The sequence below is a fragment of the Lissotriton helveticus genome, chromosome 6 (assembly GCF_964261635.1).
Source record: "Lissotriton helveticus chromosome 6, aLisHel1.1, whole genome shotgun sequence".
Classification (NCBI taxonomy): Eukaryota; Metazoa; Chordata; class Amphibia; order Caudata; family Salamandridae; genus Lissotriton; species Lissotriton helveticus.
In genome coordinates, this window is record NC_136067.1 from 1,776,808,718 (window position 1) to 1,776,826,050 (window position 17,333).

General features: G+C 49.3%; 1 protein-coding gene across 1 annotated transcript in view; it reads left to right on the forward strand.

Annotated features, from left to right (window-relative positions):
* The window catches only part of SRBD1 (S1 RNA binding domain 1), a 781,048-nt gene that overhangs the window by 189,923 nt on the left and 573,792 nt on the right, over positions 1 to 17,333 (forward strand). Inside the window, exon 5 of the mRNA XM_078649673.1 lies at positions 6,961 to 7,335. Within this exon, the coding sequence (XP_078505799.1) occupies positions 6,961 to 7,335 (375 nt within the window). The remainder of the gene's footprint in view (positions 1 to 6,960; positions 7,336 to 17,333) is intronic.

Genomic DNA, 17,333 nt, shown 5'->3' on the forward strand with positions numbered 1-17,333 from the left:
AACTTGGGCTTCCACCTCTCGAGTTCAGCGCGAAGCACATTCAACATGGGCGTAAAATTGGCCGAAAATAAGGCGCCTATAGTAGGCGTCAGATGCACTCCTAGATACAGCAGCGAAGAGGTCGACCAGGACAAGGGGGTAAGTGCCTGCAAACGTAGCACCCCTGCGGGCGGTAGAGTCAAATTCAATATATATGATTTGGCAAGATTGACTTTAAAGCCTGCAACCTTCTCAAAGTCAGAGAGTACGGTATGAACATGGGGCAATGACAGTTCCGGATCTTTAAGGGAGAGCAGCACGTCGTCAGCAAACAGCGAGATCTTATGCTGTTCCCCGGCGAAGGGGATGCCCAAGATGCCTTCGTGTTCCCGGATCGCAAGCGCCAAGGGCTCAATACTTAAAGCGAAGAGGAGTGGTGAGAGAGGACATCCCTGACGCGTACCCCGTGAGTGACGGAAACTGCCAAATCTGTGGCCATTCACCAACACCCTCGACATAGGGTCGCTAAAATTGGCCTCAAGCATCTGAAGGAAGCGAGGGGCAAACCCAAAAGCCGTGAGAGTATGACGCAGGAAGCCCCAGTTGACGCGGTCAAAGGCTTTCTCCGCGTCAAGACCTATTAAGACCGCCGGAATATGGAATCTAGTAGCCTTTTCGATCAGGTGGACTACACGCCGCAAGTTGTCATGGGTTTGTCGCCCTTTGATGAAGCCGGACTGGTCCGGCTGCACCAAAGCCGGCATCAAGTCCCGCAACCTCCCCGCAAGAATAGAAGAGTACAGTTTAGCGTCCAAGTTGAGGAGCGCTATCGGTCGGTAGGAGGCGCACTCAGCACGGTCCTTCCCGGGTTTGGGGAGAACCGTGATCAACGCTTCGGCCATCGTGGCAGAAGTCCTGCCCTCCGTCGCCATGGAATTAAAGAGGGAGACCAGGAAGTCGCAGAGCTCAGACGCATACGTCTTATAAAACAAAGCGGTGTAGCCGTCCGGGCCCGGGGCCTTGTGGAGCTTCAACGCCTTAATGGCGACCAGAACCTCTTCTCTGGTAATCGGGGAACTCAACATGTCGTTCCACTCCGCGGAGACCTGTGGCAATGGGAGACTCCTCAGGAATGCAGATTGAGCCTCCGAGTCGAGGGCGACACCCGCATAAAGAGCGGCGTAAAAACGGCCAAAGACGCCAGCTTTGTCCGCATCACCATGGTGCACAGTGCCTGTCTGGTCGCGGATTCCCCCAATGTAGTCCTTTTCGCGTTTATCGCGGAGCTGCCGCGCCAAGTGCCGCCCAACCTTATTCCCCTGGGAGTAGGAGACGCGGCGGAGGGGGAGGAGAGTGTATTCAGCCCTATTATTATAGTGAGCCTTCAACTTCCCCCTCACCGCCGTCAATGGCCGGAGAGTCACTCTGGAGGGATTGGACTTGTGCGCCTGTTCCAAAAGGGCAAGCTCCGCTTCCAGGGCCTCTCTCTCCGTCCTCCTAAGTTTGTTGAGGTGCGCGTTGAGGGCGAGGCAGGTGCCTCGCAAGGAGGCCTTGCACGCGTCCCAGGTCACATAAACCGAGGTATCCGAGGGTGGGTTAAGCGCCATGAAATCTCCGATTGCCTTCCGAAGTGCTTTACAAGACTCCTCGTCTCGAGTGAGTGCCGCCGGAAAGTACCATTTCCGCCAACCGTCCCCACCCATACGCCATTGCAAGCCAAGAATCACCAAGCCATGATCGGAGAGGGAGATCGAAAAGTTATCAGAGAATTGGGCATCTCCCCTAAGCGCCTGGCTAATAAAAATGTGATCAATACGCGAGTAAGACTGATGTACCGAGGAAAAGAACGTATAGTCCTTAGTCTGTGGATGTAAGAAGCGCCAGCCGTCCACGAGACTCAAAGCCCCTATGTGTCGTTGCGTCTCCACTGAAAAAACCCCTGAGTCCGCCCTCCGTGCACCTGAACTGTCGATGCTCTTGTCCCAAACCATATTAAAATCCCCTAGGAGGAATAGGTGCCCTTCCACAAAATTCCCCACCCGCTCCAACAGCTCCTGCAAGAACCCGTTTTGGCCAGCATTAGGGACATACACAACTACAAAGGTACATTGCCGACCATACAGGGACCCCTTCACCATGAGCCAACGGCCCTCCTTGTCACTACTCACCCCCAGAGGCTGAAAATGGAGGGACGCCTTGAACATTAGGGCTACACCCCTATGCTTAGTGGACGCAGATGCCCTGTAAATGAGGGGAAACTGACGGTGACGAAGCCTACGTTCGTCCCTCCTAGCAAGGTGGGTTTCCTGGAGGGCCACTACATCCAGATGATGATCCAACAGGTACTTCCAAAGCTTTTGACGCTTTTGTGGGGAGTTGAGACCTTTAACATTCCAGGTCCCTATAGCAATAGGCATGACAATGTCGGGATTCAGCGCTCTGGAAGCGTGGCAGCAAGGACCCCGCCCCCGCCCCTACCAGGGTCATCACCATTCCGCACTCATCTGATACAGGCCATACTCCAAGCATCCCCCTCCAGTCACCCCCACGTCCCTCCCACCCCAACAGAGCAACACAATCAGGTCCCCCAGAACGAAGCATACCAGGCGGCTCTCCAAACAAACAATCCAGGCGCCGAACAGCGAGGCACCCCGCCACCAATAGCCAGTCTAGTGTCCAGCCTAGAGGCACAAGGACCCATCCGTCCAATAGGCGCAGTATTCCCACCCGCACATATCCAAAATCAATTAGGGGGCCAAAGGGCCCGTACGAGGTAAAGAACGCTCCAGAAATCAGCCCCGCGCAATGAGCCATAGAGGAGGACACACTAAACGCAGACCATACCACGCACACACAGCATCCGGTCGCCACCACCTTCTCAGCACCCCCCCCCCAACCCCCACCCCTCTCCCAACCCTCAAATCCCCAACCACCCAAAACATTAACAAACTGAAAACAATACTCATCGGTCCCAGTGGTCCATAGTTCGCGGAGCTCCGGCCACTCCTGAGACAGGACAGGGAGACCTTCCCGGTTCCTCCCAAGTTCACGGTCTGGGGAGTCTTCTCCAAAAGTACATCCATTCACCCAGACCGGGGGGGTCCGCGCCCCCTCCAGCGCCGACCCATGCGAAGCAAGTCATCTCACGCTGCTCCAGAGCTGGCCTGAGACGCCGGCATCGTTGCGGAGGCCACGGAAGCCACCGCGCTCCCCCTCTCCTGCTGGCTGGAACTGCGGTCCGGGGACCCCCGAACCGGAGAAGACCCCACTCTGTGCCATGAAGAGGATCGTCGACGCCGCCGGGATGGGGGCTCATTCGATCTCTGGGACGGTGTAGCATCCTCCAAGCCCAAGAGGTCCTTTGCTTCCTGGAGGGAGCGTATCTGCACTAATCTGTTCTGCCATCTGAAGATGATCCTGAAGGGATGTCCCCAAGAATACGCGATGTTGCGCTCCCGCAGAAAAGCGGTCACCGGCCTGAAATCCCTCCGTTTTTGGAGTGTAGAGGCCGCCAAGTCTTGAAAGAGTTGAGGGCGATGATCCCGAAACTGCAGCGAAGTGATGGCCCTGGCTTTACGTAGGATGCGCTCTTTCACTTGAAAGTCATGAACACAGACCAGGATGTCGGGGGGCGGCCCTCCCCCTCGCCTGGGCAAGCCAACGCGATGAACCCTATTCATCCGGATTTCCGTCACATCGTCTTCGGCCAAGATCTGTATAAACAGGTCCGTCACATAGCCACGTAGGTCCCCCGCCTCGCCGTCCCAAGGCACCGCTTTAATGCGGATGTTATTCCGACGGGAACGGTTCTCAAGGTCCTCCGTGTGCGCTTGTAGATCCAAGTTCTGTTCTGTAAGACGAAGGACATCCTGTTGCAGTAAGTGGACATCATTGGCCGTGTTCAAATCATGGTCTTCCAAGGTCGCCACTCTTTCCCCAATCCCATCAACCTCTCTCCGCACTTCTCGGAGATCAGAGGCCAGCTGTGCCCGCAGCTCGGAGATATCCTCCTTAATAGAAGCAAAAAGTTCGGTCATGAACGCCTTGGTGGCCGGGGCCTCGTCATCGGACATCCTTGGTGACCCACTCGCCCCCGGGGAAGCCGGCTGTTGCGAAGATTTAGATGCCCCTTGCGGGCCTGGTTAGCCATACTGCTAGGCACCCCACACCAGGGTGGACGAGGCACCAGGCACCCCCAAGGCCCAGCCGGGCAACACGACTCGGTGCCCACCACTCTGCTCCCGGCCGGTGCTACCCCGAGAGCCCCCGTGTGCCGCAACCCCAGGGGACAGCTGTGCACAAGCACCCAGACCGCTATGAAAGCCCCCGAGGAAGAACGCGGCGGGCAATCCAAACACCAGGAAGTCAGGCGTGGGGGTGATGCACCTAGATGGCCGGATGCGGCAATCAAAATGGCGGCAGCACGTCTTTCAAATCCGACCTCTTCCAGGACACCAGGCGACAATCCGAGCCACACTCCCAATCCCACAGCCCAGGAGGGGGCCAGTACAGGTAAAGTCCCTTGTCCCACTCGATGATCAGGCACTGCAAGGTGGCGGCAAATCCGGGGACCCACATACCATGCAGACCGGCGTCGGGCGCAGTCCCCAGGACCCCTCTGCACCACAGGAGGCCGAGCCGCCTCCCTGTGTCGTCCCGCCTGGATCGCCGGTCGAAAGCACTCCTCCTCACCCGGCCGGCGCACAGCTCCACAAGTCGATGCTGTCCCCCGCTGCGTGTCCTAGAAGGGCGCTGCCGGCGGGAGCGCCGGGCCTCCACTACACCTCCAAGGCGGCGCCTCCGGGTCCCACGCCGCCCTCAAGGCCGGCCCTTCCGCCCGCAAGACCGGGAAGCCTCCAGCGGCCTCTGGCAGGGAACTCCACCCTCCGCCACTCGCGTGGCTCGCGCCCAGCAGCTGGCGCCTGTGGGGAGCTCGGGTGGCGGTCGCGGGCCTCTTCCACCGGCGTGACAGTCCCGAACCACCGGCCGGCCACCAATATACTCGAGGCCGGGGATTGTAAGGCCGCACACTCTCTCTGCTCTCCTCGCCTCTGCGAGCGACGCAGCGCTCCGCTGGTGGTACCGGAAAACGCCGCACCACTCCGCTGGTCTCGACCGACCGTCCGGTGGCCGAACCGGGCTGATGACACCAGCTATAAGCCGCTAAGAAGGATCGGCGCTGGAGAGGCACAGAGAAAGCGTCCTACGCCGACGCCATCTTGGTTTACTTACCCCCCACCTTGCTCCTCCCCCTCCCCACGTCACCGCCCGGCAGGTACTCCCACTACTTGCCGCGGCTGCCCATAGCCTGCCTACAGAGAATGGGGGGGGCTAGTCGGTTCAAATAAGAATCGAGAGATGCACAAGACAGAGGTGTCCCTGTTCACCTCTAATATTTGCTATAAATATTGACCCTCTGATCTGAAAACTTGACGCCAATATGTGAATCAGACCCTTACAGTTTCACGGCTGGGACACTAGAGTTCTCAGTTGTAACAGCTGATCCAGATGAATCAATGAGGGCGATAGAAGAAGAGGCACTGTCTTTTGGCAAATATTCCAGCTATTCCCTAAATCGAAATAAATCCCAATTGGTAGTAAATAGCCAGATACAGTCATCTGATGCATGCATTGTCGATCAAGGAGTATATCTGGGAGTTAATATACGTGCACAAGTGGACTAGATAGTGGAATCAATCTTACTCAAGTTATTCGAAAGACAACATGAGACTTGTGAAGGATGAATAATTTATATTGGTCAATAGTCGCCCAATGCAACATGGTAAAAACTTTATTTTTGCCAACGGTCCTATATATTTTTAGGGCCTTTCCTCTTGAGTTTGGGAACCATTGGTTCAAAATAATCAATCAATCAATCAAGTAGTACTTCTAAAGCATGGCTTATCACCCGAGAGGGTATCCAGGCACTTACTGCGTGTCTCAGTCGAAGAGCCAGGTCTTGAGCCCCTTCCTGAAGTGGGCCAGTGCGGGTGCGTTGCGGAGGGGGAGAATGAGGGGGAGTGTGTTCCAGGCTTTGGTGGCGAAGTGGGAGAAGGAGTATCCCCCGGCGCGGCAGCGGTGTATCCGAGGTTTCTGTGAGAGGGCGAGGCCTGCGGAGCTGAGGTTTCTGGGGTGGTCGGTGGAAGTAAAGGCAGTGGTTCACGTAGGCGGGTCCTTGGTCGTGGAAGGCTTTGAAGGTATGGGTCAGGAGCTTGAAGTGGCATCGCTTCTGGACCAGGAGCCAGTGGAGGTCTTTCAGGTGCTGGATGATGTGAGTTCTCTTGGGCAGGTTGAGGATCAGTCTGGTGGCTACGTTCTGGATTGTACTCACTAGTAGTGTTATCCAACCAAGCTTTCCTGGTACTACAGAACATTGCCTTTGGGTCTTTGACTTGCAGTGCATAATTAAGTGGCCTGCACTGGCTTACACACTGTACATACTTGGTGCATGCACAATGCACATGCACTATGCCTTTTTTTGCATCCACCCCAAGGGTATATTTTCTTGTGGCGGTGAATGAGAGTGGTGACTGATGACAATTAGTTGCTATGCAGGTCATTTGGAAAACCTTCCAGAGATTGTTGAACACTTTACTGTATTTACACAATGAATTATTTTACATTAGCTTAATTAATTATTTTCTTATTCTCGTAGGCAACCGTGCTGAATTGTTGATTGCCATTTGAGTGAATGTGTTAAAAAAAAAGTGCATGCATGAACTTTTCGCATTTTATATTGTTTAACTGATTTTGATCACACAAATTTCCAACAAAACTAAATGCACCAAAACTGTTTTAATGTTGGACAAAATGTTGGGAACATCAGCCTTTGTGCTGTGTTGGACTTCTTATCCCATTACCAACTACTCCTAGCAATGTGCTTTACTTATAATTGTTCAGATGTATGTTTAGATGTTGGTAAATTCCATTTCGCTATAGTTGCACATTTCATGAACATGTTTGCAACCCTTTATTTTATAGAGATTGTCTGTTGGCATTGCCGACATAGATCTGAAAAGAATTCAAGATGGGTTAAAACCTGAGCCGGAAAGAACACCAAAAAGAAAACCTACACCAAGAAAAACTGCAACGCCTGCAGCAAGAAAAAAAGCAACGCCAAAGCCCAGGAAACTAAAAGGGGCGAAAATGAAGAAAGAGGAGGAGGACTCGGACGACGATGACTACCCCTCAACCAGTGACCCGCATTGCAAGCGGATGAAGGGCGAAGATGACTTTACATTTGGTGAACCACCACAAAAAAAGCTGAAATCCCTTCAGCACCCTGACGGACTAGGCCGTTTCCTTAAAGGCAACAAAATGCTCGGAGAATTTCAGATGCACTGGGACTTGACACAGGTATGACATTTGTAAAAAGTTTATAATTTTCTGAAGAAGGGGGCAATACTACTGCTTTCATTTGATTTCAGTACTTTGCGAGTGAGTAGGAGAGAGTAAGTTAGATGATTTTTATGGCAAGAACGGAAGTTTGTATTCTACTTTCTAACTTGCTGTCTTAATAGCAGCCACTTGTGTACCACTTTACCCAGAAACTACCGAAAAATGTATAGTGACAGCAAATCACGTTGCAGCATGGTACAGCGCTTCTTATGGCACACACCAGGGCAGAGCACTTTCCTCGTAACCTTTATGTGCGCTATAAGATTGTCTATTTCATGTTGTGGAGCATTACAATTTATATTTCGTAGAGTATTCTATATTTCTTTCTCTCATCACTAAGAGTGTCTTCTGTGGGGTTTCTACTGGGAGAGGCACTTTTTAAAATCAATTTCTTTGTATTTCTTTGTATTGAATTTCAAACATTGGATACTTACATAATCATTATGAGCGGTCATAGTAGCTTTTGTCCCTCTTCCATCTCACCCATGAAAGTAACACCAGCAGATATGGATCAACGAACATCAAGTAGTACATCTGTTGCAGTTTGCAAAAGGGGAATTGCAAAATCTGAGTCAAAATTCCAACATTTGGAGAAACAACACCATTGATTTCCACTCAGGAGGGCATGCTGTATACGGGGGCCCCCACGTCGAATATTTAAGCAGAGGTTTCTGAAAGTGAATTCTAATGACATTGCTGGTTAGTTTCCCTGTATGAGGCTGTTCCACAGCCTGTGGTGCCAGAGCACTAGAGAGGGTGGGACTCCCCTTTTCACAAACCCTACTGAATCCAGGGGATATGGATATCCTAGCATTTCTTTCAAAGCTTCTGCTTTTTCTTCCCAAAATGCTGATATTCAGGGGGAGTCTCCCCATAGACTTAGTGTCACCCTCTTCCCCCCTTCAACTATCTTGTCGAGTAGTGGGCATCGTTGTGGCAAAGTCTCCATTGAATGGATTGGAGAGTAAGGGTTGGGGAATGTTGTGGCCACCATCTGCACTGCCAGTTTCTCCCAGAATTGGAGATGTTTGACTCGACCCCATAGGTTCTCAATTGTAAGTTGAGGCACATTATAGCGTTATGTTATTAAAGTATGTCATATAATATAAAATACAGTTTGTTTCATGAGAGTTTGATTTCTCAATATCCATCTCAAGCAGTTCCTCACCCAAACATTGGTTTTATAATACATTACTGGCCAGAACACTAGTAAGTGTCATAGTGTGGAAATATAAAATAAAAAGAAGCAGACCAGGAATGCAATAACCAAGGGCGGCCCGAGATGCACAAATTATTGTCTATCTTCAGCATGTAAATAGACAGATATTAGATAGCTGTATCCAGTGCACACAACCAGTAGCCATTTAGCTAATTTCATGTTTCTAATAATTGTGAGGGCAATAGGAGTGTGTACCATGCAGGTCATCGCCCCATTCCAGCAGAGAGGTTGGTAACAAAATTAATGGAGGAGGAAGAATAAGGAGAAGAACAGTAAAAGGGGTAACCAAGCAGGGTGGGAGACCAGGATACGCATAAGAAAGTTTGATTGGACCCCCAGGTTCCCAATCTCAGTTGTGGAGTGAGTGCAAGAAGGTGGACTGTGAATATCTTGTTACCTACATTAGGAGAGATGGACATTTCCTTTTCACAGTATCCTGAAAAGCCACTAAAAATTGGCATACAAACCTTGAGGTTGGTTTCAGGTTTCTGGAATTCCTCCGACTATCGAATAATCCAGAGGTGGGCAAAGATTCTCATCATGAGGGGAAATGGTTGACTCTGCTCAAGTCGGAGCATTCCCCAAGTTGCCCATCTTCTTACAGATGTATAGCTATTCTTAATCCTGATTATAAGATTCTTGGGAAGGTCTTGGCCACTCTCCTCTAGACCCTTCTTCCCCATGTGATCCATCAGATTATAACACGTTAATTCCCTATAGAAACCACTTCTTGAATCGCCAATGTCTTTACAGGCGTTGCATTGTATGAGATATGCGGCTGTCAGCCTGGATGTTGAAAAGGCCTTCAATACTCTGTGCTGGGACTACCTCTTTGCAGTCCTCTCCTATTTTGGCTACGGTCCCGGCATCATCCATCTCATTAAGGTCCTATACACTCACCCCACTGCACCTCTGCAGTCCGGGTGGGCAGATCCTTTTCCTCATCCTTTGTGATCAGTAGTGGGACCTACCAAGGCTGTCCTCTCTTGGCCTTACTCTTCAAACTTGCCATTAAGTCATTGGCTATACGATTGTGAGTGCGGGGATGGGGGGACAACTTGGAGTATCCCACCTACGGATAGCATCCATTCGACTTCGCTTTATGCAGATGATCTCCTTATTTGCCTCAAAGTCCTTTATCGTCCCTTTTGCCTGGTTTATCCAGTTTCTGAGGGACTTTGTGGCAGCCTCTGTGTGAATTGGCTCAAATTCTGCATTTTCTCATTAGTGTCCAGCTTTCATGAGACCTCGCTGAACCTGTGGGGAGGCCCCTTACATTGGGAAAACGGAAGTTTCCTCTACCTGGGTATTTGAATCTATCTTACTGACAAGGACCTCTTAGATGGCAACTTAGCTAGAGAAGTAACAACACCTCTCAGATTTCTTCTTAAAAACACTCGCTCTGACTCCTTTAGGGTTCTATCGCTCTGGAAAATGATTGTCCTCCCTGCCTGCTGTATTATTTTTCGAACCTACTGTTCATTCTATCAGCCGCCTAATTTTGAGGCTAGGACACCCTATTCGAGGACCTTATCCTGCTTAATGAAAGATGCAGGTGGCTCTTTCCAAACTGCGCTACCTATCTATGATAGAGGCCCCTCATTCTGAGCTGTAGTGCCTCGAAGTCCTGCCCCAGTTTCTGAACTGTGGCTAGCTGACCTCTTTCTTGAGAAAACATTCATAGGGACAACCCATTGTGACTGGAGGACGTGAATGGACTCCTGATTGGCAACCCCAGGCCTACCTCCGCTTTCCCAGAGTGGTCTTCAGCTGTTACTCACAGGCATTGACTCTCACCAAATAGATGACCCCATTTGTCCCAGCCATTTCTCTTTTGGGCCTTCCACATCGCAGTGGCTAGAACAACCTCACAACCATAGGCGACTTGTTTGAAGATAATGCCCTGCTCCTGTTTGGAGAGCTAATGGAGAGATTGACCTTCACCGTGGTCAATTAATGTTTTATCGACTCATCCTCCATTTTCTACATACATATTGGTTGGTTGCTGATTCTGCACCGAAGCCCCAGCCAGTTGTCCAGGCCCAGTTCTAGAGAACCTTCGTCCCTTTAGCCTCATCCTTGCTATCCAAACCGATAGATAGACAGGAAACCAATACAAGCCAAGTCCTTCATAGTAAGGAATGGTCACAGTTCCTGGAATTTCCTATTTCAGTATCTCATTTTGCAAAATGTAAGCTAATTCAATACTTTATTAGCCTCCCTATCTTTTGCCACTATCAGCGACTGCTTCCTTCAAGCATTTGCCTCCTGCCCCCGCTGCTCCTTTGACCCCAGCAGACTTCACCCACTTGCTGTATCACAACAACACCCATTCCCCCTTTAGTGACACTCAGTTGCCCTGCGAGTCTATAACAGGACTAAGAACGATAGGGCTACTACAAAACTGGCCAATCTAGCGCTCCTCATAGCAAAATTGCAGCCATACATTGGAAATCCAAGTTCATACCTTGCCGGTAGCTTGAAGTAGCACTCTATTCAGGTGGGCAGAAGCTGATAGCAGAGTACTGCGAAGAGAGAAGGCTAGGGGCCTGCGAATGTGCCCTATAACTACGACATGGGATAACCTCTTAAAAAACCTTAAGGTGGGCATATCCGAACTCCCTCTGTGAAAATGAAAGCACTTTCCAGACTACCATGGGTTGCATCTTACTCTGCCTCCTGACCCACGGGTTTGGACTCGATCTCATAGGAGCGTCAGCTCTGTTCACAGGAGTGTATTGTAAGGCCTGTAAAGTGGTGGTGCCCCCTAGGTACACCTGCTTCCCTCTTACTAGGCTTGTCAAGGAGTGTTACCCTCCCTGTTTCCCCCTTTTCCCTCCTCTGGCTCTGTTGCCTCCTCCCGCAGTTTATAATGTAGTTGCTAGTGTCCAATCTAGTCCTATCAGTGAAGTTTGTGTATGACGGGCAATGGCCAATTATCTTCTTTCGGACAATAATGCTAATACATCTTTAGTGTTCTACTCATTTTTACCATTTACAGTTCATAAGAACTCCGTGATTCTATTCTTCGAGGTACATTGCATTGCTCTGGCTATGTAATGCCTAAAATACAAAATGCAAATGAAAGTTGTGTTTAAAAAAATGAGGGTTGATTCGCCTGTGTGCATATTGTACAATATGTCTCCTTTCCCTCGGGAGGCACAGGTGCAGTCTGGCAGCTTTGATGATCTCTTTCAAGTTGGACTCGGTGGTTGCATTTCCTGACATTTTCATGCTTTACTATTTATTTATTTTATAGTCTGATATAATGCAGCCTACCCAAAATGGTGATAGTGCAGTACGCTTTACAGGTAACAAAACTGATGAGAAATATATCTTTCTTACACTGAACAAAATGCTTGCTACAATAAGGATTAAGATAATGAGTTAAGTCTTGAGCACATATTCATAGCGAATTCTTACTAAAGAATCACCTCCAAAGAACCACATTAGGCGATTCCCACTTCCGTTTTCCTGCCCTCCTCCAAACACTCCCTCTATGCCTCATTGCAGACAGTAATTGTGTACCTTTACTTATTGTACTATTAACATTAGCACCTCGAATGTTGCACTCACTCAGTGCACGATTGTGGGTCGGAGTTGCTGCAGAGTTTTAAAAATACTCAAGTGGTCTTCTGGACCGCTCTTTTTTTTAGTCTTTTTTTCTTTGGTAGTTCAATAACCTTAATGTTTCCTTGTCCTCCAGAGCATGGCTGCTCTACACATTGCATCAGGTACTCTTTCGTCAGTCATCAACTCAGCTGGGGGAGACGGGTCCTGGTTGTATACTCTGCAAGTGGCACCTTCATAGCTCAAACATGCCCCCTCTGCCTTATCCAGACTCTCTTCTCCAAGGTTGAGAGACGGGTGCCCCGGTACTCAGGTCACACATGGTTTGTGCAGCACTAGTTCCTCTTTTCCCTTTTCACTGCAGCCCAACTTCACCCCCTCCTAAATGTTCTCCAACATCGTCTCAGCAACACCTCCTTAGCCTCAAATAAGAGCCATGATATTGTTCTTCTTTGCCTCTAAAACAGACTGAGAGGCCCCATGTTCAGATGGACATTTGCAACTGTGTTAATTGCCAAATCTTAGTTTTTTTTAGAAGGATCACAGAATGAACCCATCTGGCATGAGTCATGCCCTGGCTACACATCCCAAGAGAGGCACTATTCTTTGCTCCACAGGCATGTGAACACACCTGCAGGTGCTGGGGCATGCTCTCAATAATCCGTTGGCCCAAAAAATCAACTTTCTTGGCTGTGGTGTGAGAGAGCGCTTGGATGATACTATGTTTGTTTCCCAAACTCTTGGTGACCGAGTGCAAACACATCAGTCTGTTGAAAACTGCAACAGGTGCTGCACGTCCATATGAGAGATAAAAGGTGTTCCCTTAAGATTTCGGACATTTACGGCTTCATAATGGTAAGCTTCCCTCAAGGAACCCGAGAGAATACCTGAATGCGCTATTGACCTCGCTCATTAAAGCACAATGTCACAAAAGGAAAGCAAATGTGCTACGCAAAAAGGAGTTAATTCTGTTGTCAGTATAGTTGAATAGGACGAACCAGAACATGTTGGACCTAATTTGATAAATATATGGCTTTGTCGGTGCAGAAATTCTTTTGCCATGAAGTAACTGGTAAGGGACTTTTTAAAGCTTTTGCCACTGGGCTCTTTAAACCTCCAAGATTTCGCCTCTGCCGGTAAGAGGTCAGTTTCCTTAAAGTCAAACCCAACCCCCTACCCAATTAATTGATTCCATTTTCACAGAGAGCAGTGTTTCTGTAAAACTCAAAAAGTAAAACCTCACTCCTGCCTCAGGCTCCTCCGGTATGATTTCTGACACATTTGGACCCATGATGCACTACATAAATTTTTGGAGTGATATTTGTTATCAATCACAATGTAGCTCCTCATAGCGGTAAATAAGCAGGTAAAAGAGAGCGCTCCTTGAAACATAACACTTACAGTGACCAACAATGCTTTGTATAACCCGGACACAAGCAAAGATGCTTTGAAGAGGAAGGTGCACCCAGAAATTAGCCAAGAGAACAAATTGAGTCCGTCAAACTTCTTTATTCAAAACATGGTTTAAAAACTGACACACAGCCAACGCGTTTCATTCCTTTGTGCAAAAGGAACTTCATCAGGGCTTAAAATGAGATGCAGAATTATCACTATGGAAACCAATAATGCACATCAGTGTAGTCAGGTATTCAAATCGTGCCGAGGGGAAGTAGTATCAGATCAAGGTTAGAATTCTTGTTGGTATGAGCAGTGTTCATGCACCATCCATGTGCTAGGTGAAGAGAGAATGCATGTCGACCCGGAATTACACTCTGTGGGGGGGGGGAAATAATCTGATCCTCACTGTACAATCTGGGCGTAGTACTAATATGGAGTAACAGCCTGACAACTGGCTGGGTGGTAGTTAATTTGTGTCAGCTTGATGATCCCATATATTTCCCACACAGAAATGTGAGAAAAATTTGATTTTATTCAGGTAAATTTGAGGTTTGCAGGGTATTCTGGGTAGGAAAACATTGGGCGATCCACACAAGTCACACTGCCCTGGACCCCCTGGGTGTCTTTTTTTCATAAATGTCTGGGTTTGGAGGGTTTCCTCAGCTGGCTGCCGAGCCAGGGACCAAAAACACTGGTGACCCCTTGCAAAACAAGGTCATTTAATGATAGATTGGCGGGCACCTTTGTTTTTTGCCCCAGGCTTGCAAACATCATGGCGAACTTTAAAAAAAAAAAAAGACATTTCTGAAAGCTAGACACCTGGGGGAGTCCAGGATATGTGACCTACGTGGACCCCCCAACGTTTTCTTACCCAGAATCCATTGCAGACCTCTAATTTAGCTAAAAAGGTCACATTTTCCTCTAATTTCTGTGTGGGACAGTTGTGGGATCACCGCAAGGCACATATTTCCTACCACTAAGTGTTCCCCTCAGTCTCTCGATAAAAAAGATACTGTAGTTATGTGGATGAGCCAAGTGCCTGTGACATAGAAGGGATACAAACATGTAGCTATTGATGGGGACCCTAAGCGGGTCCAAAAGGGTAGTTTGTTTATACCTTTTTGAGCAGACTCTACTTTGGACACCCAGACAAGTGAGGTATGATTTTTCTCGGGAGACCAAGGGGAACACTGGCTGGCGGGATATTTGTGGCTGTGACGTGATCCTACAAGTTTCCCACACAGAAATGTGATAAAAATATGACTTTGTAAGTAAATTTGAGGTTTGTAGAAGATTCTGTGTAAGAAAACGCTAGGGGATCCATTCAACCCACACGGCCAGCCAAGACACAGTCCACGCACACCACTAGCCAAGCGCTATCCACGCACACCGCCAACCAAGTGCCATCCATGCATCCCACCAGCCAAGTGCCATCCATGCATCCCACCAGCCAAGTGCCATCCATGTACACCTCCAGCCTACCTTCCACGCACAGCACTAGCCAAGCGCTACCCACGACTATCACTGCCCGCCAAGCACCAGCCATATACACAGCCAAGCGCCAGTCCACCGCCAGCCAAGCGCCACTCCACACACATCACCAGGCAAGCGCCAATCTACACACACCATCATCAAGCATAAGTATGCACACACCATTAGCCAAGTGCAAGTCCACACACAACCCAAAAAAATGGCAGTCACAGGTCAGTACATGCAGACTGTCTGCCAAACTCCAGTTCACACACAAAGCAAAACTTTACCTGGTTTCTAGTGGCTTTCTGCCCTCCATGGGGTGGGGGTTGGGGGGGGCAGATAAGAGGCTATTGCCCCATCTGCCTCCCGGGGAGGCAAAAAGTCTGTGGCTAATTTATTTGGTGGGTGGGGGCATTGGCGTGCCTATTCTGGGCAGGCCCTGCCCCTACGTATAAAAAAACCCATAATCCCTGCTGCTTAGTGGGTTTCTCTGCCCCCCCGCCCCCCAACCCCCTCCAGAGGGGACAGATTAGCGGCTATTGCTCCCATCTCCCTCTCGGGGGAGTGTGGGGGGCAGAAAGACTGTCAAGTTCTTTGAGGGGTAGGGGCATTGGCATGCCCATCCTGGACTGCCCCCATCCCTATGTATAAAAAAACAACATAATCCCTGGTGGGCTTTCTCTTCCCCCTCTGGGCGGGACAGATGTGGGGCTATTGCTCCCATCTGCCTCCCAGGGGAGGCAGAAAGACTGTGGCTAATTTTCTTGGCGGCATTAGCATGCCCATTCGGGCAGTCCCCATCCCTATTTATAAAGAACCCAACTTAATCCCTGCTGCTTAGTGAGCTTTCTGACCCCCTGTGGGCAGATAAGGGGCTATTGCCCCCATCTGCCTCTGGGGGAGGGGAGCAGAAAGACTGTGGTGATTTGTGGGGGAGGTGTTGGCATTGACATGCCCATTCTGAATAGCCACTTATATAAAAAAAGCATAATTGTTGGTGTCTAGTCTGCTTTCTGCCCCCCTTTTGGGCAGATCAGGGGCTGTTGCCCCTATCTACCTTCTGGGGAGGCAGAAAGACAGGCATTTTTGGGGGGCATTGTGGGCATTGGCATGCCCATTTTGTGCAGCCCCACCCCTGTATATATACAGTGAAAAGATCCCTGGCGCCTAGTGTGCTTTCTGCCCCCCCTGGGGGCAGGAAGATTGGGGGCTCTTGCTCCCGTCTGCTTCCCAGGGGGGCAGAAAGACTGAATTTGTGCCAAAACATTTGGTGGGGCGAGCAAAATCCCTTGCCCAAGGGGCCACTCCCCCCTCCCTGGTGTCTAGTGGTGGATCCCTGCTTGGGGATAGACCTCTTGCTTTGATCCCCAAGCAGGGATCCGCTAGGGAGGGGTACCCTTGGAAGGGGAGATTCTCCCCTTTCCAATGATACCTCTCCCGTCTGCCTACGTGCTCGAGGGTCTGAGATAGCCCCACAAGCACATAGGCAGTAAAACTGTAAGGAGCCGATAGGCTAGTTTCCATTTCGGAGAAATGCAGTCAGCACGCTATGCGCGCTGATCGTCATTTCACTAAAAGCATCACAGCAGCCTTGGTAGCTGGGGAGCGCCCTTCCCTAGCTCCCAAGGCAGTTTTTATGCAAAGGAAATCCCTCTGGTGCCTGCACCGGAGGAATTTCCTGTGCCATGTCGTCGGACGCGCTAGAGCCAACCGACACACATGAGCACTTTCAAGTTTGATGGATCCCACGCGTCCAATACACTGCAGCGGTTAAAAGTGTTTATTCCTCAAAACCAGGGGAACGACTCATCAGAATAAACCTGATTGTTAATCATATGACTGTCCCTATACATAAAGATGAAACTAAATAGCTTCAGTTCAAACTGTTAAAACCCTTCAGGATATATCTTAAACCACAAGGAATTTAATGTTGATTTTTGGAAAAACATGCTCTTTATGCCCCAAAACCGAAAACTACTAATCTCCCAAATTGAAGAACTTGTTATATTTCCTGCACAATCTGGGTTTCACAGTAAATTACTAAAGATCATATAATTTTTCTTTTACTCAAATGAAGTTTCTAGGGTTTCTGATGGTCTCAGTCACTTGCTTATTCGTACTTCCACAGACCCAAATACCCTTAATAAAGGACGTACTACAGTCAGTTTCATAGAAGGCATGTTCCTCCCCCATGGGCATAGCCAATAATCGGTAACTAGTCGCTCTTCCATAAATAAATGTTTCTGAGTGCACTTCGTTGCTGTGCTCTCCAGAAGTTGGCATGCTTGATTTAAAA